The 23,027-nt window shown below is 41.5% G+C and overlaps 1 protein-coding gene across 5 annotated transcripts in view; it reads left to right on the forward strand.

The window, feature by feature from the left end:
- The window catches only part of LOC111873426 (prominin-like protein), a 136,304-nt gene that overhangs the window by 85,193 nt on the left and 28,084 nt on the right, over positions 1 to 23,027 (forward strand). For 4 of the 5 annotated variants that reach the window (XM_023868145.2, XM_023868148.2, XM_023868146.2 and 1 more), the window contains exons 4-12: positions 39 to 159; positions 7,333 to 7,399; positions 8,609 to 8,773; positions 10,592 to 10,707; positions 13,734 to 13,757; positions 16,342 to 16,510; positions 19,191 to 19,320; positions 21,160 to 21,309; positions 22,293 to 22,499. In XM_023868145.2, coding sequence (XP_023723913.1) covers positions 39 to 159; positions 7,333 to 7,399; positions 8,609 to 8,773; positions 10,592 to 10,707; positions 13,734 to 13,757; positions 16,342 to 16,510; positions 19,191 to 19,320; positions 21,160 to 21,309; positions 22,293 to 22,499 — 1,149 coding nt within the window. The remainder of the gene's footprint in view (positions 1 to 38; positions 160 to 7,332; positions 7,400 to 8,608; positions 8,774 to 10,591; positions 10,708 to 13,733; positions 13,758 to 16,341; positions 16,511 to 19,190; positions 19,321 to 21,159; positions 21,310 to 22,292; positions 22,500 to 23,027) is intronic. The other variant, XM_023868147.2, reaches the window with a different exon arrangement.

Below are 23,027 nucleotides of genomic sequence, written 5' to 3' on the forward strand. Positions count from 1 at the left end.
TTGTCCTCACTGTGCCACTGCACTGTGCTTGCTTGCAGGTTTGGAGTGGTTTGTGCCTTCGTCACCAATGAGTACATGGAAGACGGAACTCAGAAGCTGCCGTCTAGACTGAGGGCGTCTGTCAGTGACACAAAACTGTACCTGTCAAATACACAAGAGGTAAGCACTCCCTTGTCCTCCCTCTTTTAGACCCCCTCCTCCTTGCAGAGCTTCCATTTTATACAGGTAAATGGACTAAAGGACTCCAGTCTCTTGTTTCTGACCACATTGTTTCCATTTTGTTTGGTTGCATGTCTTTTCCACTCTTGATATCTGCCAGTAACTGGCTGAACCATGCTTCAGATTGTCCCACAGGTCTCATTTTTCTTTATTTTATTTCAAATGCCTTTCTTGGTATCCTGTTCCATCCATTCTCTTTGCATGGCTGAACATTTGTAATCATTTCTCTTCTGATGATAACAAATTTTCAGTTCCAGATGCTTCTCTAAGAATATAACTTCTGATTTTCTCCCATCTTGTTCTCCCGTCAACACTGCTAAAAGCTTTGTATTCATTGCTTAGACTTCACTTCCTTCACTCTTTTTAAAGGTTCGTGTTTCAGCATTGTTTTACTTTATTGCTAGTGGGGTGGGACTAAGTCCCTTGTACTGTGGCCACTTCTGGCCTATTGTACCAGCCCCAGATGATAGGTGAGGGTGATTTTGGAGCAATTGGTGGAATGAAGATTGGCAGGGGAAACCGAAGTACTCGGAGAAAACCTGCCCTAGCACCATTTTGTACACCACAAATCCCACTTGACCAAACCCGGGATCAAACCTGGGCCACCACGGTGGGAAGCCATCGACTAACTGCTTGAGCTAGCGCGGCCCTGCATTATATATTAATATAAGTTTAAAGTTTGCTTTGTAGACTGTTCTGCATTCCATTTACAGTAAGTACATGGCTATAATGTGACTTAATAAGGTCCCTTGGAATCATGAAGTGAGCAGCTTTCTCTGTAAAAGTGTCAGACTGTCTTTGTTTGGGAATCACTGAACATGAAGTTGGGCGTAAGTTATGGGACTCCTACCATTCAGTCTAGTAGTGAACTCCACCTGATGATGGTCACTTTATTTACATTTATTTTCATTGTTCTCCTCTGTTAGGCTCATTGGGCTTTTTGTCTTCTCGCCTCTCTTCTCCCCATCGCTTTACTTTAGAAATGATGCCAGGGGTTGCATTTGCCATTCTCACAGCTGTGACTGTGAAGAGTATTGCATTATGAGTTTGACACTGTGAAGTCCAGTAGAAGTTCACTGACATTTTGGAGGAATATCTCAGCTCTCTTCTTGCTTAGCATATCTTCGACCACGAAGATGGAGGTAGTGTGTTTCGCTTAGTGGGGGGTGGAGTCCAACTGGGTCCACTCGGTACGGCGGCCACTGATTGGCCTATTGTAGCCTGCCCTGGGTGATTATGATGATGGAGAATTGGTGGAATGAAGATTGGCAGGGGAAACCGAAGTACTTGGAGAAAACCCGTCTCAGCGCCACTTTGTCCACCAGAAACCCCACTTGACCAAACCCGGGATCAAACCCAGCCGCCGAGTTGGGAAGCCGGCGACTAACTGCTTGAGCTATGGCGCGGCCCTAAGAGGCAGTGTGTTACTCTGCAATGTTATTAAATTTCTGCTGGATTATACATACTACATTTCGCAAGATGGTAAGTCTTTATACCAGGCAGGTGCTCCCTCATGTGTGCTGGTAATGCTGACTGGTCTGAAGTGTTTTTTGAACAGCAAAAGAGAGTTTTGGTTATAACTATTGTGTTGTCTCATTTTTTGTTTTATCTGGTGAAATGTAACCTACAACATTGCCTTGTTGAATAGTCTCATTGTCTTGGCTCTTAACACCTTCCAGCAACACATCCCAAAAGGTGAGAGAGTCTTCAGAGTCACTGCTATGAGAACCTCAAATACAACTTGTGTTTTTTAATCAATTCCATTAACACATTGAAACCTTAAATTGGTCTAAATGATGTTTGGAAACTATGTTCCCATGTCACAAGAAAGAAAGTATGTCTCCATTACAGAGACCATCTGGTGTGTACTGTCTGTGGAAATAATGGCTCTTTATTGTGAGAATGAACATGTAATTACTCTGTGTGGGCAGTCTGCAGAGTTCTTGAATATTCAAGCACATGGTACACATAGTTATGACTGTGCTTAAATGTTTAGCAGGATTACCCTGTAATGTGATACATGGAACTAGAATTATTTTGGTGTAATATTAACTTGTACAGGGTTATGTTCAATGTTCACTGGGGGTTTGTGAGAACATGGTGCTGACGGCGATATTTGGGACCTATGCTAGAGGAAGTGACAGGAGACTGGAAAAAACTGCATAATTGGGAGCTTCATAATTTGTGCCCTTCACCAGATATTATTAGGATAATGAGATTTATGGAGAATGTGTTGAGTGGGACATGTAGTATGTATGAGAGAGACTAGAAGTCCATACAAAATTTTAGTCAGGAAATATGAAGAGAAGAGTCCACTTTGGAGTCCTGATGACAGTGGGAGAATAAAATTAAAATGGTAAATTCACTGCACTAGCTGAAGTTCTGTGTGGAGATTTGGATAGGCTCCATGGAATGGATCCTAAAGAATGGGTTTCATTTTTATATCAGTTAGTTTATGACATTACCAGTACCTGGATTATGTCACTTTGAATGGCAAGGTGACGGGTGAATTGGAAAGGATTGGAAGGAAATGGTTGTGGTCTTATTGAGATACTGTCCTAGCATGTATCTGGATGGTCTGAGGAAAAAAAAAAATCACAGTCAGGGTGTCAGGTGTTCAGCTAAGATTCAAATCACACACTTTACAAATATGTGTCAAGAGCATTACCGCTGTGTTAGCCTGTTGACCAGAAATACAACAGTTGCTTTAATCAGAATGAGACAACGAAGGAGTCTAACCAAAATTAATTCAGCTAGGGTGAAAACCCACCAAATATAATATGTGTATGAGTGTAAAGACACGCCTTCATCATGAAGCTGCAGGCACTGCATGCATAACCAGCAGTTCAGCTGTTACATTGTCCAGCAGATGTGAAGTGGTTGTTTGGTTAGTTTGTCTGTCGCTGGAAGGTAAAGGGGAGGGGCTGTGAATTGTGGCACAGTTCAGATATTTGGGAATGACAGTAAGAAATCAAAATTTGATTCAGGAGGAAATTAAGAGGAGATTGAATTTGGATAATGCTTGGTGCCATTCAGTCCAGAACCATTTGTCTTCTCATCTGCTGCCTAAAAGCGTAACGTTAGAGTATACAAAACTATAATTTTGCCTGTGGTTCTCTAGGGGGGGGGGTCATGTGGTAGTGTAGTTGACTAAGACACTATGCTACAAGCCAGGTCATGGGTTTAAGTCCCAATGAGGTAGATTTTTTTCAATTTACCTAATCCTTCCAGCTGCACAATGGCCCTGGGGTCAACTCAGCCTCTACCAGAAGTGAGTACCAGGAATCTTCTTGGGGAGTAAGAGGTGATTAGTGTGTAAGGCTGACAAACTTACCACCATCTGTGGGCCAACTGTCTAGACAAAATGTGGGAGCCTCAAGGTCTCACAGCCCTATGGGCCTTCAGGGCCTCTTACAGGGATAGCTTTACCTTTTTTTTTTTTTTTTTTGATGTGTGTGTGTGTGTGAAACTTGGGCTTTGACAGTAAGAGAAGAACATGGACTGGGATTGTTTAAGGATAGAGTGCTGAGGAATATATTTGGACTGAAGAGAGATGAAGTGACAGGAGGTTGGAGAGAACCGCATAATGAGGAGCTTCATAACTTGTACTTTTCACCAAGTCTAATTACAATGATCAAGTCAAGGAGGATGAGATGGGCAGTGCATGTAGCACGAATGGGAGAGAAGAGGGATGCATATAGGATATTTGTGGGGAAGCCAGAAGGAAAGAGACCGTTAGGAAGACTTAATACAATAGTTGAGTGGATAATATTAAAATTGCTCTTAGAGAGATAGGATGGGGTGGTATGGACTGGATTGATCTGGCTGAGGATAGGGACCAGTGGAGGGCTCTTGTGAAGATTGTAATGAACCTTCGAGTTCCAGAAAATGCTGGAAAGTTCTTGAATAGTTGCATAACTGGCAGCCTCTGAAGAGGGGCTCAGCTTCATATCTGGTGATGCAGTTGTGCAGTAATAGCAGCTTCAGTTTCTGAACCAAGTCCCTGAAGTTTCTACTCCAGCAGAGATAGGAGCAGAATAAGTTGATGTCTCTAATTTTGTATAGCTTGAAGATTTACTGTCTTCTGTGATGTAACTCCACGTAGTCTGGTAGATATTTACCCGTTTTTTGGAGGTGACTGCTGCCTCTGTCTGCTTGATGTCACCTTACAGAAGGCACCTCTCTTCATAGTCACTGCCTGAGAATGACATATCACAGTTTTGGAGTCCCCTTTAAATGGAATTGCATATGTAGTTATAGTGACTGTGGTTAGTGCTGAAAGGGTTACTATTAGTCCTGTAATGATGACAGTTAGTGTTGCCACATGCTGCGTCTAATTTATGACCATGTACTGAACTTGTACAGGCACATGTGATGATACTTGTCACAAGTTCAGGAGCAGATCAGGCACATGCTCTCCTTGCAGCAGCTTCTTTGTAGCCAATCTATTTGTAAAAAAGGGATTGACTGATTTTTTAGGGGGGGGGTATTTTGCATTGAAGAAAGCAGTCTTCTGGGATTTGGCACCGTGTATATGTGGTGTTAACCGACGTTTCGGAGGAACGTATCGCCCCCATCTTCAGGGTTGAAGAAGTATAAGTAAATCTGCAAGCGACAACACCGTGAGACACGGTCAAGCAGACCGGTCTGCTTGACTGCTCGGTTAACACCACATATACACGGTGCCAAATCCCAGAAGACTGCTTTCTTCATAGTCACCGCTGTGAAAGCCTCAAATCTTACGTATTTTGCATTGTTTGGAAGAGCCCCATGTTGCTCCTAGGCCACAGTTTGTTACACATCTGCTGCAAAGTGTTAAACAATGGGATTGTTAGTGAATGATGAATTAGAAACAGTGTGGAAGGGAGGGCTCATGACGTGGGGGGCACTATCCTGGTATTTGCTTGGGGGTAGGGGGATGGTGGAACTTCGCAGTAACCTCTTGTCAGGATAGCCAGTCTCATTGTCCCCATACATTCTACATGTACTGCACATCTCATCATGGTTGCTTTTATCTCCCTAATAATGTCTGGCAAAGAGTACAAACTACCAAGCTCCATTATGCTGTCATTTCCTTCCCCTCAGCACCCTCAGTCTGTGTTCTTTTGTGTGGGTTGAGACACACAGAGATTAGTTTCCCCCTACAAAAGATTACTGTTGTTAGTAGCAAGTTGGTGACAGTGCCCACCCTCAACACAGGAAGTGTGTATGTATGTAATGTTTGTGTCCCTGGTACACACACAGACAGTTTTCACCCTCTTTGTTTATTTTAATTGTGGGTGAAATATTTACTTTCTGCCTCTCTCTCTTGTGACATTGCTTGGTTGTCCCTCACTACCCTGCCACATATGTTGGGATTACAAACATGTCTGCCAGCTCTTGAAATTGATTTTATGTATTCCAGATGGCAGTTCTGTTTGAGTAACAAATGTGGCATTATGCTGCAGGCAGTTATTTCCATCTGCTGGTATCTAGCTTGATTACATGTATAGAGCAGTACCTTAGCACTTCCAGGCCTAAAGTTCATCTAAATAATATATATACATTCGGTTCATTGCTCACAGGAAATGCGCTGGTGGCCATGCTGAGGTCAAACCCCTTAATACTTTTAGGGAAACACAGAAGACAAGGCTTAGAGCACTGTAACATTAAAGCAAGTGGGGCATGTACTAACCACTGTACTTTTTAAATGGTTGAGGGTGTAGGGACACAGTAACCACATAGACTTTATGTGCCTTTGGCAAGGGTGATCAAAGTCTTGGCCATAACCCAAACATTGATTTTCATTCTGTCTGTGAATGAGGTCAGGCTGAGGAGAAGTGGCATTATGCATTTGAACATACTGGAATGGAACTAGGGACATGTAAGGGTTAAGAAGGTAACAAGTAAATTTGTCTGTACACTTAATTAAACATAATGCCATAAAGATGTATTAGGAGATTGGAGGTATAGATCCACATATTCTTAACTTCAGCAATAAGTGACGTGGGTAGTCAGCTTCATGCTTTGATCATTTTACCTCCAGAAACAAGCCTCCAGGCCAACTGGACCCCAGAGCCTATCTAGACAGTATGGAGAAGACAAAAAACATCTTACCCATGCCAGAAACCAAACCCTAATTCCTTTACCATTCAGCCAATAGCTCATCACTATACAGGCTGAGCTACCATGACCGTCATATAATGGTTATATAGCAGTAAATTCGTTTTATTTGGTTACTGTCCTTTCCAGGTTGCGGATTCAAGTCCCGATGAGGTTATTGGATTTTTTCAATTGACCTAATCCTTCCAGCCGCACTTTGGTCCTGGGGTCGACTCAGCCTCTAACAGAAATGAGTACCAGGAATTAATTAAATACTTTTCCTGGGGAGCAAAGCGCGGCTGGCGCATAAGGCTGACAACCTTACCACCATCTTTGAGCTGATTATCTGGATAATGTGGGATCGTCAACGTCTCACAACCCTATGGGTCTTCACGGCCTGTTACAGGGATACCTTTACTTACTTTTACTGTGCTTTTCTCCACAGTAAGCATGGTTACTGTACCACTGTGGCATGATCGCATAAGCTTGTTTGTAAAAGCGTGGTGCGCAGCAAGATGGCAGCATTAGCATTGAGATGAGAAAGGCTTTCTGTTGTGTGCCCTGTCCAATGATGCCTCAGTTTGTATAGGCCAGTATAGCTCTGAACAAATGTTCAGCAGAGGTTTCTTTCTGTGTGGAATTTTATCAGGATGATGAAGTTCAGGGCAGATGGGTTGGAGCATGTAGCACAGCTGAGGTGGCAGAGAAACTTCTACAAAGTTTTAATTGAAAATCCTTAAGGGAATAGACCACCAGCAAGATGTAGCTGTAGATGGGAGAATAATATAAAAGTGTGTGTGATCCTAGGTTCGTAGAATCTTGAGTATGTGGGCTGAATTCGTTTGACTCCAGGTAGGATACAGTGGTGGGCTGTTGTGAGCGTGGTAATGAATTTAAATGTTCCATAAAATGTAGGGAGTTTCTTGGATACCTGAATGACTATCAGCTTCTGAAGGACTCAGCTGCATGAGTTAGTTGTGACAGTTCTGTGTAATGTTGATGTAATTGCCAGCATTTATTTCTGTCTTGCAGGAAGTTGACACATTGCTAATTACAAATTTTGGGGAACTGAAAACTGTTATGGACAACGTCTTGCAGAGTGAGTATGAGATTTATACTTATTTCTTTATTCTCGCTGTAATTTCAGTTTATTGAGTGGGGTATGTGCAGATGGTCCAACCTGTGTAGTCCTTTGTTATTTTGATGTAGTAGCCTGCTGGCAGTAAAATGTTTAGCAGTACCTTGTTAACTGCACGTTTAAATGCTACAAGCTGGAAGTTCATGGGTTCGATTCCCGATGAAGCCATTGGATTTTTTACTTGTCGTGATCCAGCCGCACAATGGCTCTGGGGTCAACTCAGCCTCTAGCATGAGGCTGACAACCTGATCGTCATCTGTAAGCTGATTGTGTAGGAAATGTAGAAGCCTCAACATCTCAACCGTATGGGCCTCCATGGCTTTACCCTTTACCATTTATGTGGCTTTCCTTTTATATCAGCTTTGTCCTCTGTGATATGTAGTTCTGTATGTCCATACTTTGTAATTGATGTAGACACTTCCAAGGAACGTGCAGCTGCTACATCGGTACAGGCTGGGGATGGCTGTCATGGCATCCAGAGCCAGTATGTAGCTTCCAGGTTACTATTTCAGTGCTTCTTTTTCTGACACTTTTGTTGACACAATATGTTGTTACATATTTTCTTTTCTGTTTAGTGAAGACAGGTTTGGTTTCGATGAATGCACACAGTGTCTGTGTTTCCCCTAACTGCATGTTTGCCGCATAATTTCATCCTCACAATTCCCAGGTTTTCCAAGTTTGCAATTTTTTAAGGAACATAACTTCTATGGTTGGCAAGGGATTGTCATATGCCTTCCCACAGGCCAGATCTGTACATTCATAATGCTTTTTGGCAGAACTTCAGAACAGTAGATGTATATTGCCAATGGTTAAGGTAATGTAGTTTGTCCTTCTGGCTAATTGAGCAGTATACCATAAAGAAATGTTGGGAGTGGAGGTATAACTCCGCTTCTAACCTCTTCATTAGATAGAACTGAGCGATAGCTTCATGCCTCAGTTGCATTACCCCTGGGGATAGAGCCCCGATTTCCCATTTGATAGGATGCTGAATGGACCTGAGAGCTAGTCTGTATACCATCTGAGCTGCTCTGACTCTTGTCTAGACCAGTAGAGGATGGGAAGTAATGAGGAAGTATTTGGGAAGTATGTGTGCTCGGATAGAGGGCACCTGAGCAGTAGGTGCTGTTGGCCATGTGTCCCTATGCGAGAATGGCAGTCAGTGTTTTGCAGAGTGTGGGGCCATCGTGCAGCAGGAGCTGGCAGAGGTGTCCAGAGCCGTCATCCTGTCAAACCTGACGGAGTTGGTGGACGGGCTGGAGATCATCAAGAAAGATCTGCAGGAGATACACATCACCACGAAGAGTCTGCAGAACAGCTCCAACAACCTGGCCCACAGTAAGTCACAGGAATGCAAGTCGATACTTCTGCCACGGTCATCAGGGACCAGTGTGATGAGTGACATACAATGGCTGATATGCTGGCACAGGGAGAAAATAATTCCTTTACCATTCCCTTCACCTATCTTTATCTCCTCTTTTTTATTGCTACACCATCCTTTGTCCATCATATTCCTATCCAATTCCTTCCTTCCTCTTCTTCATATTAAAATAGTTCCCTCACTTCAATCATCTTTTATTTTATCCCTTTTGTACCTTTGTGTCCTTCCCTCCTTTCCCTTGCATAGGTTTCTATGTCCCTTATATGTCCACCTTATTATAATTCCTTACCCTGTATCCTAAATTGTGTTGTGTTTTTCATACGCGTTTGCATATACAGGCAGATGTAGCAGAATCCAGATGTAGATGGCTGTAGCGTTCAGCAGTCAGTTTTGGGAGGTTATGTTTGAATCAAGTAATAGGAAGATGGTGAATGATGAATTGGGATTTTAAGGGAAGTGGTCATATCCTGATCTTGGTACTATATGAGTATTTTCCTGGACAGACTGAGGAAACCCCCAAAAACCTCAGTCAGGATGGCTGTTCTTGTAGCCAAGATTCAAAACCAAGACCTTCCAAATACAAGCATATAGTGTTTCCACTAGACCAACCTCTCAGGCAGTCAGGTGCAGTGTTACAAATGATGCTTTTTAATGACACTGTCAGTATGCATACTCTCCTTCATTGGATGATAGGATAAATGATGAATTTGGAGCATTGGTAGAATAATGATTGGCAGGGGAAAACTGAAGAAGCTGGTGAAAACTGGCTCCAGCGCCACTTTGTCCACTGCAAAGCCCTCATGACCTCACTGAGGATTGAACCTGGGCCATCATGATGGAAAGCTGGCTACAATCTGCCCGAGCAATGGCATGGCCAAGTGATGTGATTCAGTTTGTGTCACATTTCAGGTCAGTCTCTGTTGATGGTGATGGCCATTCTGCAAAATGTCCACTTCTGTATTAACTCCTGTTTCCTTGCATTTAGTTGCCATGAGGTTTGAAGAGTTAATGTAAAAGCATACCCATTGCATAATTTTGTCTTCTGCCACAAGAATTTACTTTTACACATAGTAGTGATGTAAACCTAAACATGGATGGAAGGACAATATTAAGATATATCTTATATATCTTAAGTTAACAGAATGTGAGGGTGTGGATTTGTTTTAGTGACATCAGGATAGGGACCATTGTTAGGCTGTTATGAACATGGTAATAAACCTTAGGTTTCTTTAAAATCTGTGAAGTTTTTTGACTATACTGAAGCCACGGAAAGAGGTTCTGTGTGTGTTTAATTGCTGAAGTGGGCTTCGAACAGCCCTAGCGCTGTGACCATCCACAGACTTTGCGGATGGAGTCGCATTGATATCAGATATGATAGCACCTAAGGCCTCTCTCTCTCTCCACCAGGCGTTGTACCCCCCCCCAGCAGTCCCTCAGATCTGTGTGAGACAATGTAAACAGTTATCACTACCAACATTTGTATGAACAGAAGGGCAAGACAGCTAGAAAGGAACAGGGACATATGCTTGAAGTAGAAGTGTAATGGCTTGAAGTAGATGTAGATGGAATCAATCCATAGGACTTCTTTTTCTTGCCGTATTATAGATGAGCAAATGTAAAGATCTGAAGAAGGACTCTGCCCCATTGAGTTAGTTACTTGTGTAGTTCATACAGGTAGGTAAGGACTTATGTATCTGTGTGTTTGTGAATGAGGGATGTGACAGAGATGAGAATATTATCTGTGCATGTTATTTTGGAAGCTGGATGTTTTCTAGATCTGATGAAAGTGAAGAGAGCACTGGAAGCAGAGCTGCAGAAATGCAACAGTTCGTGCAAGGAGTCACTGGAGAAATATGTTGCCAACATGTCAACCAACGCTGATTTCCAGCATGTAAGTGACATCAGCTCTAGGGACAGATATGTTATCTCGTGCATATACTGCGTCTAAAAACGTCTTTGAGAGTGTGACATCGGTATTTAGTTATGTTGTTTGTTACATCTTTATTAGAAAGGCTTGAGATTCTACTAGATTCCTTTGTCAGTATATTACAGCAATGAGTGTCACCATACCAGAGATCTCATTGAACAGACAGGACTATTCATCTGTAAGGTGGTCAACATTGAGTGTGACATATTGTTTCCATGTCATGTTAAGTTTTAATGTAAATGAAGAAAGTAGCTATTCCAGTTGTAACACCCCTGAGTATCACATACTTTCCCTAAGAAAATTAAATTAAAATTAAATATATGCTTTGCTTTATTTTTCAGGCATCCTTTTTAATGACAGTTGCACATCAGATTGAAACATACTGAACTGGCGAATAGATTGTAAAATTTTACTGTCTATAAAAAGTAGTATCAACTTTATGAATCAGCATTAACTGAATTGAAAACCGTTAGAATTCTTATGCATGGAATGCAGTATGTCATCTCAGAACTTCCACTGATAAATGCAAGCCAGATAGTGAATAAATTTAATTGTTACATGTAAGCAGAAATATTTTAGGTATATACCAGGGTTGTTCAAGGCTAACATGAACTTTTTCCTAAAGACATGGGCACCAGAAAAATTAAACTTGTTTGTAGACAGTGGATGACTGGAGCACTCCTCTTCTTCACATTGCAGCCAGTATAAATTGTCACCAGATCTCGTCACTCCTCAGAACAGCGCTGTATGATCAGTTTCCTAGTGAAATAGAAGGTGAAACAGCAGAAATTTTTTGTAGGCTAAGTGAACAGTGTGGGGAAGAGACCCTATCACATGCAAGTATCACAGCTGTCAGCTGGCAAGATCATGGGAAATGTGTTTTGGCAGTCAGAATGGGTGATTTTCTTCCATATGGTATAACAAGTAATGCAAAGTATTACAGTAGATTGCTCTACAGTTATTTGCACTAAACGATTCAGAAGAAAAACCCGGGAAACTGTCAAAGAAAAATATCCTACTGCATGATGGCATTTGCCCACATGTGGCAAATTAGATGAAGACGACATTGGCAACAATTGGCTGTGAAATTGTAAACCACCCTCCTTACAGCCCTGTCTTAACCGTTGGTGATATTCATTTGTTTGGAGCAATGAAGTTGTACCTAGGAGGACAGAAATTTCACACTGATGATGAACTGGAACACGTCCTGAACTGGCTACACAGTCAGGATAAATCCATTCGTGTTGCTAGCATCAGTAACTTGCCAAGATGGTGGAGGAATGTGTCATCATAAAGCGAGAATATTTTCAGCAGGAGTGAGATTGTGGCTTGTATATTATTTTTCTTAAAGAGAAAGTACTTCATGAGCGGGGGAGTCAACCTTGATCCTCCCTCATTTATACAGGGTGTAAATAAATATATGATATAATGCTCTATGGTAGATGGGTTCAATCTGATCATATTTTTTTTAATACACCTATGTCCGGAATCGCTTCTTTTTGGCATTAAGGGCCACAAAAGTTTCTGGGAGGATGCATAAGTTTTAGGGGATGTTATCATTGTTTTACATTATAAAAGTTGCTCATAGTGGCTGCTGCCGACTTCATTAAATGTTCTGCACTGCCTGGCTATGCTATGCTGAACTCTTTGAAAGATTCCCGGCATTTCCAGGATGGTTCCAGCTGCTACCGCAATTCTTGACACAAGATCATATTGTGTCTCCACTGGAGTCTTGTACACAAGGCTTTGCATGTACCCCCAGGGAAGGAAATCCAATGGAGTAAAGTCAGAGGACCGAGGGGGCCAGGTTATTGGTCCTCCACGTCCAATCCATCTGTTGCCAAAAGTTTCATTCAAATACTGAAGGATGACATTACTGTAGTGTGCTGGGCGCCATCATGCTGGAACCACATTTCACGACCTACTCCCAAAGGCACCACTTCCACCAGCTCGGGTAAGATCTCTTGGAGAAATTTTAGGTAAATGTCACCAGTAAGCCACAAAGGTAAGAGGTAAGGGTGCCCTCCTTCACATTTCAGAGGCCCTAGCGCATAAACAGAGATTTTCCAGACGTGGGTATACACCTATGATATGATCACATTGAGCCCATCTATCTACCAGAGCATTGTAACATATATTTATTTACACTATGTATATGACATTTCTACTATTTTGCTATAAACAAGGTAGGAAATGTATGCATTGCATAACAGTTCTGGTGCATCCACTCTGACATTGCCTCTGTATTTTCAGTTTTTGAATTCTAACTCTTGATCTCTCTTATAAATAGTGTAAAAGTGATGACTTTAAACAGTATCACTGATAAATGCATTATAAATGTCTTTGCCTGCTTTCTACACAAGAGATACATCAGGGCTGAAGTCATGTAAACTGTAAATAAATAAACTTCACTGCTCTTTTTTTCTGCTTGGAAGACCATTGTTGATTGATGGATGTACAGGTTCTGAAGTTCATATGTAGCATAGCACGTGCACTCATGTGAGACTTGCAGAGAAAATCATATCACTTTTGAAATGTGCATCATATTTTCTGTACATTGTCTTTTTGAACATTTCTCACTTTAGTAAATATTCAGTGAGTTCCGCTTGAGACACAGTCAGAAACACGTGGTAAGTCATCATGTAGAGTGGTCATCATTAAAACTGTCCAAGCTAAATGAGAACTGAGCTGGCTTAACAGTTTGTACTGAAATTATCCAGTATCAAATTTAACCTAAGTGATTTAATTCATTCTCAGGTCATTTAGTGCATTTGAGTGGATGTGCAGATTTTTTAACAGGCGTTCTACATGGATGGGAACGTTCATGAAAAGATACCAAAACTGAGTTCTTGCACATTCTGCCAAATCTTTCTAAATACAATTTTTCGTACATAGTTGTAGTAAAAACAAAACTATGATAGCGATAAGCTATGGTGAGTGGTATCCTTGTGTGAACTAATGTACTTGTTTGCTCTTTATTTCATGCTTAGTTCCTAGACAGGTACTTCCCTAAGGTACAGTCCTGTTTCTCTTTTGCAATGCAGTCAGTCAGTTTGCATGTGTGTGAGTATGTGTCTTAGGAAATTCAGTCAAGTGTGCAGGTGCTTCCACTGTGCTTAGCCCTGAAAACATATGGGGGCGTGTAGACACAATACCACATGTTGTATGCTCAGGTATGAATTGAGATTAGTGGTCAGTACATGTCTGTAACTAATTCACTGCAAAGGTAATAAACCCCAGTACTCACTGAGGAGATGAGATGAGATAGCACAGTCGGTATAGGAACTGGCTATGAGCTGGTTGGCTGAAGAGTTTGGAGTTCTAGTCCTGGTAGGAGTAAGATTTTTCTCCTCTGTACTTGTCTATACTGTTTCTGGTGCTCACCCAGCCTCCTGTCTAATAGGTACCAAGGGCTCTTTCCCGGGAGTTAAAGAGGCCAGGGTGTGGAGCTGACCATATATGTCCAACTAGTGCTGAGGTTAAGAATACATGGATCTATACATCCACTTCTGCATAGAAGTTCATGGCATAGTGCTTGATTACCATTTTTTCTCCCTTATCTTTCTTTTTCTTTCCCTTTTCTCCCCTTTTCTTTCCTCCCCTTATTGGATTAGAGTGGGGGACCCAAATGCTGGTCATAGCTTAGTTGTGAGTAGAAGAAACCTTGTCTCTGCCAAGACTCAAATCCCAGCCGTCGAGGCCGTAACCAGTCACTTCATTGAGGAAGCATCTGTCGCTGATTGCCATTTTATGGATTTCTTAAGGCATAAGATCGTTTATGTAACTTTATATTATTTTATTTTATTCTATGTCTGTCTGAGGCATACAGTAGCATAGTTGGTTGAGGCACTGTTCTACAAGCTTGAAGGTCACGGTTTTGATTCTTGGTGAGGTCATTGAATCTTTCAGTTGACCTAATACTTCCATCCACACTGTTGCACTGGGGTTGGCTCAGCCTCTAACAGAAATGAGTACCAGGAATCTTTCTGGGGGTGGCTTGTGTGTAAGGCTGAAAACTTGACCACCATCTGTGAGCCAGTTGTCTAGAAAATGTGAGAGCCTTGTCATCTCAGAATCCTGTGGGCCTCCACAACCTACTACAAGGGATAACTTTACATTTTTACCATTTGGTTAAATATCAGGGCTTGTTTTAAAATTATACATCAAATATAAGTTACCACTCATATAACGTGTTTGCCAAAATTAACTAGCTAAATCTGGAACAATTGCTTTAGGTTAGAAGATAAGAAATATTGATGACCACCTCTATGGTCTAGTGGTCAGAGTTCCTGGCTATAGATCCAGATGTCCGGGTTCGATTCCCAGCGCTACCAGATTGTCTGTGAAGTAGTGGGTCTGGAGCAAGGTCCATTTAGCCTTGTGATGATAATTGAGGAGCTATTTCAAGGAAATAGCGGCTTCGGTCTAGAAAACTTAAATTAACGACCATGGGGATTCATTGCTCTGACCACATGACACCCTCTATTCGCTGAAGTTGGCACTAACTTTGCCGACAAGCGGTGGTCACTTGGTTGGTGTAGTTTGCTTGCAGACTAAAACCACAGAGTTTGTTTGTTTGTTTTTTTTTTATAGGAAATATTGATGAGGTAATGTTTGTGGAAGTATTCTAGTTTGTCATGTCAGGAAGCATGTTATTGCTGACATGTGTGTGTGTGTGTGTGTGTGTGTGTGTGCATGCATGCATGCATCTGAGAGAAAGTGTACGTGCCATCATTCTGTGTAGATGTAGTAGGCTGATTACTTATTGGATAATTCTCTCATATCGTACTTGTGCATTGATTACATAGCAACAGTAATTCTGAGTTAATCTTTGGTTTATTGTGGTATAAATTATGGGTCTTAAGAATAAAATTCGCTTAGTGGGGGGTAGAGTCCAACTGGGTCCACTCGGCATGGCGGCCACTGATAAGCCTATTGTCGCCTGCCCCAGGTGATTATGATGATGGAGAATTTGGTGGAATGAAGATTGGTAGGGGAAACTGAAGTACTCGGAGAAAACCCACCCCAACACGACTTTGTCCACCACAAATTCCACTTGACCAGACCTGGGATCAAACCCGGGCCACCGCGGTAGGAAGCCCGCGACTAACCACTTGAGCTATGGTGCGGCCTAACATGGGTCTTTATCAAACTTTTATGTCATATTTAACAGTAATTGCCCTATGTTCAGTTGTTTCTGTATGTTGATCTTCCTGCTTTGGGTTATGAAGCATGTGTTATGTATCCTCAGGCCGTGCCAGCACATGTGTGTATCAACTGAATTCACTGACACTCAGATGTTCATGTAACATGCCATGAGTTCATTGTTCTGGCTGTATCGTGTACAAAACAACAGTTTGATGAATGCCGTCTTCTGGGATGTGGCGCCTGTAGATCTTGTGTAAACCGACATTTCAGAGGAACATATTGCCTCGACCCGAAGGAGGCAATACGTTCCTCTGAAATATTGGTTTAAACAAGATCTACATGGCGCCACATCCCAGAAGATGACATTATTCATAGTCACCACTGTGAAAACCTCAAATATTACAGAGCAACAATTTCTTATTTTGATTTGTGAGTGTTTGTTGTACGCAGCTGCCACAAATTGAAGACAGTCTGTTGAGTGTGACGGAGGTGATCGTGAATGGCAAGATAAAGGATAAGGTGAACAATGGACTGCGAGAGTTTGACAAGATACAGCAGGATATTCAGAATGCCATCAAGGACTTGATACCCAAAGTCTCACAAAACATGAGACTTGCAGGTATGGCAGCACTTGCTGAAGTTATTTTGGTTTTGTGGTTTGTTTTACAATGCTGTCAGTAGCTAGACTAGGTAGTGTGAAATGGTAGGATGTTTAATGAATTGGAAAGAATTTGGGAATAAGCAGTTCTGGCCCAAGCAAGGTACTGTCCCAACATTTACCTGATGGGCTGAGGAAAACCGTGAAGACCCTCATTCAGGATAGCTGGCGTCTCAGCTGTGATTTGAACAAGCATGTCCTAAATTCAAGTAGAGAGTGTTACCACTAGACCAGCCTCTTCAGTCACTTGTAGGAGAACAGATAAAGATGATCAATTTTTGTATTCCTGGGTTTGTAGGAGGCTTGGCTAATTGCCTTGTACTCCATACAGACTGGAACTGTATCTGTCCTCAGGTTGGTAAGATACTTGCTCAGTAGGGTGTGTTAGAAACAGCCAGTCACTGACATCAGATGGAAGTCCAAAAACCCATAATATGTGCATTATACTGTCATTAGAGGGGCACACAGTAGCACAGTTTGTTAAGGCACTATGCTGCAAGCTGGAAGGTTGCAGGATCAATTCCTGATGAGATCACTGGATTTTTTATTTCATCTAATCCTTCCAGCTGCACTATGGCCCTGGGGTCGACTCAGCCTCTAACATAAATGAGTACCAGGAATTTTTTTACAGAGCAAAGGGCGACCAGCACGTAAGGCTGACAACCTCACCACCATGTGTGAACCGATTGTCTTGAAAATGTGGGAGTCCCAGAGTTTCACAATCCTATGGGCCCCCATGCCCCATTACAGGCATACCTTTACCTTTTTATACTGTCGTTAAAACTGTTTAGAATTAACAGTTAATACTGAGGAATATAATTCCATATAGTGTGTTGAAAGTCAATCAGTGTCCTGGAGGAACATGGCACCTCCATCTTCAGGGTTTAAGAATAAGCGAAGCAAGAAACCAACATGAATGAGATAGCACTGGCTCAGGTTGGTTCTATACTCTGCTTTGTGTTTTTTTCTTGCGTGGCTTATTCTTTGACCCTGAAGATGGAGGCAACAAGTTTCTCCAAAACACAGCTTAACTTTCAGTGGACTACATGGCATTAATGCCCAGATGATAGAGGACTCTTCATAACCACTGTTGTGAGATGCTACAAAATCCTACAAGGAGTTATGCTTTTTATATGATTACAACAAGGCTGCTGATAGGTGGAAAACTAGACTCAGTTTCTCAGTATAGGTGCTTGTTTTCCGTTTGGTAATTGATGCTTTTATGTTGCTCTGTGTTAGGCTTTTCTGCTTGTGCCATGGCTCCTCAATTTGTAAAGGGATGTATTTACGCAAATATCAATAAAATTGAGATTTGTTAAGTGAATGCTTTTTTGATTAGTTAGAGGGCAATGATTTTAAATATGCTGGCTTGAGGTAATACATATGTAAATAAGAATAGGGGTAATAAATCTGTCTTCTTTCATCACTCTTGTTTCAGTTTTACACAGGTCGATGTGCATAAAGTCTCCAGACTCAACCTTTTTCGTCACAGTCTTTCCTTTCTTATTTCCTGCCTGCTGTTCCTCACTTCTTGGTGACTTCCAGTACCAGGCTTAACCATCTTGCTCTGGGTCTTCTCATGGGTTTCCATTCTTTACATTATAATGCTAACACTCTTTTCAGTGTTCTTGCTTTTATATTCTTCTTGCACGGCTAAACCACTGCACTTGTTTCTCGCCCAACTCTGTTAACAAATTTTAGATTCTAGTTTGTTTACCCAAAATGTCGTGTCTAATTCTGACATCACATCTATTGTACATATATCTGTTTGTTTTCAAATTTTAATTTTGTTTACCATCCAGCATGCAACAATATCAAGATATAAAGTTAAATTCTTTTTAAAATTTGTCACTGCACTACAAGTTTTGGCCTAATCAGCCATCATCAGATGCGTTGAAATTCAGGAGAACTGCTGTATCTTCTGCACCACTGTAACCAGTGTTCTTGCATTTAAAACATTTTTAATTGAAGTCAGTGTAGTTCCTCATCCTGTGCCTTCTACATCTACATTGACTTCATTTAAAAATATTATAAATGTGAAAACACCAATCACAGTGGCGCAGAAGACACAACAGTTCCCCCAAATTTCAGCACACTTGATGATGGCTGAGTAGGCGAAACATATAGTGCAATGATGAATTTTAAAAATAATTTAATTTTAAATATTGCTGTTGTTGCGTGGTGTATGGTGAACAAAACTGAAACTTCTAGTACCAACTGCGACAGGATGCTAAGATATTTATTTGTTTATGGTAATGAATTTTAATTAATTTGAAATAAATAGCAGTAATTGAAATCAGCATACAGTGTGAAGGGAGGATGGAGAAAGAATAAAAAGTTTACACTGACATAGCAATCGCACTGTCGGATGACGATTTACAGGTTTTGATGAGAAAATCTGGCATGAGACTGCTTGGAGGAGCTAAATGTAGATAATTTTAAAGTGGATCTTAAAGGAATGGAGTGTAGACTGAATACATTTGGCTTATGGTAGGGTCCAGTTATGCGAGATCTGGTAAACACAGTAGTGAACCTTCAGAGTCCATACGGAGTATGGAATTTATTGACCAGCAGTGTGACTGTCAGCTTCTCAAAGATGCTTCTTCATGAAAGTGTTCTAATGAATGCTTGGCCATGTTAGGTATGGCCATAAGGGAGCGGTCAAAGCAGATAAACAAGATCCTGAGGGACATGAATGCCGTTGTGATGAACCACTCTTCCAAGGCAGTGGACACAGGGGAGAAGCTGATAATGGAATACGGACACTACAGGTACTGAAGTTGCTGGGCCTGCAACAGGCCGCAACTACCTTGTCCACTTATATGAGAGGTTATGTTACAGATCACGTGGTTGCTTCTGCATTACTTTGTCATGGTGATTGTCATATTTATCATTCTTCTAGTTCCTAGTGGATTTGAAAGATGGATATGCTTTTGTTCTAAACATAATCTTTGCCTTGTTATTCAAACCACACAAAAACACTTGGTTGTTGCCCAGGATGTAGTTGCTTTCGTCATGAATATCGCAGTTTATCGTATCTAAAACTTTAATGAAGGAATGAAATCACAGTTTAATCATTTTGCAAAGGGAGACCATGTGTTCTGATAGATACTTATACATTTTTCAGAGGCATTTGCTTCCACTGTCTTTACCCAGAAGATGTGGTTAGTGGGTTCTTCTGAAGCATTAGTATGCATCAGCAAGTTCGTGGTCCTCACATTCTTTTAGGCTGAGTTTTCCTTGATGTAAATAAAAATTTTTTAACCCCCAGCTTATAAAAATGGTATTTAAAAATTAAAATAATAATTGCTAATAAACCATAAAAATATGTGAAGTGATCTTGTTGTTAAATTTTATGATTTTATCTTAGGGTGTCCTTCTGTTGTTACATTCCAGAAGACAGTATCCTTCATGGTCACCACCACAGAAGCCTCAAAGTTTACCCGTGTTAACAGTGGGGAGATTTCGGAGGAGGATTCATATTGCATTATTTCATATCCTGTAGTGTTCTGTGTCCAGTTTTGGATGAGAATCAGATAATGCACTTCTCAAATTCTCTGTATTGTGTTGCACTATCTCCACATACTTCAGTAGGCTTGCCTTAATGGCAAGTGTGAGGTTTCAGAATGTTTTTTGTTCTAAGTCACATTTAAACTGCTGTTCCAACTCATTTTCCTGAATATCAGTGTTGATGGATGTAGTACACTCCAATACCATGGCTGCTGTACATACTGGAAAGAGCACTGAGTGTATTATGTGCTTGTTCTCTATTGGATTCACAGCATGAAACAGGAAACTGAAAAGTTGCATTTTTCACATGTGTGAGATTGTTATGCTGGTGGTATGAACCGGCTGAGAAAAGGCAGGTGTGAAGTGCAGAACAGGATGGCATTAGACATTGTGATGGGTGTGAAACTTGATAAGTTAGTCTGAGGGGAGAACAGATTGAAGGGAATGTTGGGACCCAAGGGAGAGGACTCACATGCTGATGGGGAGAACAGATTGAAGGGAATGTTGGGACCCAAGGGAGAGGAGTTGCACGCTGATGGGGAGAACAGATTGAAGGGAATGTTGAAACCCAAGGGAGAGGAGTTGCATGCTGATGGGGAGAACAGATTGAAAGGAATGTTGGGACCCAAGGGAGAGGAGTCGCATGCTGATGGGGAGAACAGATTGAAGGGAATGTTGGGACGCAAGGGAGAGGAGTTGCATGCTGATGGGGAGAACACAGATTGAAGGGAATGTTGGGACCCAAGGGAGAGGAGTCATGTGCTACTGGGGAGAACTATATAATGAGGCACCTTCATAATTGTGCTTCTCACCCAGTATTGTTAGGATAACTACAATTTAAAGACAGTAAGATGGATGAGGCATGTAGCGTGCATCTGGAATGAAAAATGCACACAAAAATGTAACTTGAAGAAAAGAGGTATACTCCAGTAGGGGACTTATGTGAATATGGTAATTATTACCCTTTTGAGTTTCGTTACATCAGTGGAATTTCTTGGATAGTTGATCGACTGTCACATTACCAAAGGAGACACTGTAACATGGTGTTAATTGCCCATGGGTTTGTTTGTTGTTCTAATGTCACTCAATTGTTTCTTTAGGTATTATGCAGGCCTGTCGGTGAGTTCTGTGATGTTGGTGGTACTGCTGTGTGCCACTCTGGGGCTCTTCTATGGTTTCTGCGGTAGGCGACCAGATGGCTATGGTGATGACTGCTGCAGCAGGGCCACCGGTGCGCGGTTTCTCATTTTGTGAGTGATATTTCTTGGATCTGGAGGAAGAGATTGCTAGGAAGATTATATGTAGATGAGAGAATAATATTAAAATGTATCTAAAAAAATAGGATAGGAAGGTATGGACTAGATTCATCTGGCAGAGGATAGGAACTCTTTTTGAGGTTGCTCTGAACATGCCATTGGGCTCAGTAAAATGCTATGACTTTCTTAAGTAGCTGAGCATCAGTTAATTGCCCAAGAAAGACTGTTCCATGGAGATATTTCCTGGGTTGCTCAGTCCTGGAAATTTTGACTTTTGGTATCCGTGTGGACCGAAAGGTAAGGATCTGTATATGTATATATCCAAGTCAAAAATGTTTATACTAGCATTCACAGTTGATATAATGTCACCATTTATATATTCCTCAAGAATTGCCTAATGATGGTTTATCTGGACTGAAACACGTCGTGAATCGAAGAAAGCAGTCTTCTGGGATTTGGCACCATGTATATGTGGTGTTAACCAACGTTTCGGAGGAACGTATTGCCTCCATCCTCAGCACCAGTCTGCTTTTACCGGTTCTCACGGTCTCTTCGCTTCCGGATTTCTTATATTTTTTCCTTCTACTCTGAAGATGGAGGCGATACATTCCTCCAAAACGTCGGTTAACACCACATATACACGGTGCCAAATCCCAGAAGACTGCTTTCTTCATAGTCACCGCCGTGAAAACCTCAAATCTTACATGTTGTGAATCAATTGATAAAAACCTTTCTTTGTGTGGCACTGACCCCTCCCTTTTCATGCAACACTACATGATTACAGTATAAATCCTGTTACTGCTAATGTTAAATCTGGCTGCCAGCAGCACAGTAGTTGAAGATATGAGCCTGGGCAGTAAGAGATTGATGTGCCAGAGTTCAGCAGTTTGTGTGTGAGTGGTTGTCATGTGACAGGTGGGAAATATATATATCACAGAGCTATCAAGTGACACCGTGTTGAACTGTGTACTTCGCAGAGGTGTATGGGTTATCTTCCTGTTTTCTGCTGTCCTGATGGTGGTTACACTGGTTCACTTCCTGCTCGGTGTCATCGCTGAGAGAGCCGTATGTGAACCCTTGCAGAGTCCCAATAACAATCAACTCCTAGCACTTGTCGACAAAATGGTTAGATTGGATAAATTCTTCAACTCTGAGGTGGAAATCAACGTTTCGTCCATCATCAGGTGCGTTATTTGTCTTTTTATTTTCTGGAGGAAGCACAAGTTATTAGCATTATTGACATTAGATAAAGTATATGGGTTTGCTACAAGTATTCTTTTCCCCCCTCCTACTCAACACACACACACACACAGACACATACCTAAAGCTTGGCATTCTGTCTTTAGTCTATCCTTACCCTGTATTCTCTAGCAGTCAAAACTTTTAGCAGTTATGACACAGGACAGCCAAGCACCAGGGAAAGGCACCTGTGGTTCAGTTGGCATTGCAGCCTACACATTTGCTGAAAGCAAATTTCCACTGTTTCACAGGTTGTATATGCAGTGAAATTTTGATTTGATGCAAAAGATAGTGAATCAGCGGGGAGGGGTCTAGAGATGGAACTGTTTATTTCAAGTCGCTTGTTGCATATGAGATTATTCCGAATAATGTTCAGCTGCATGTTAATACCAGGGAAGGTCCAGATGTATTTGGGTGAAACTGCAGTGTATGGTGGTAATGCCGAAGTAATGGTTCTTATTGAAATATATAAT

This window comes from Cryptotermes secundus, unplaced genomic scaffold (genome assembly GCF_002891405.2).
Source record: "Cryptotermes secundus unplaced genomic scaffold, Csec_1.0 scaffold276, whole genome shotgun sequence".
Lineage (NCBI taxonomy): Eukaryota > Metazoa > Arthropoda > Insecta > Blattodea > Kalotermitidae > Cryptotermes > Cryptotermes secundus.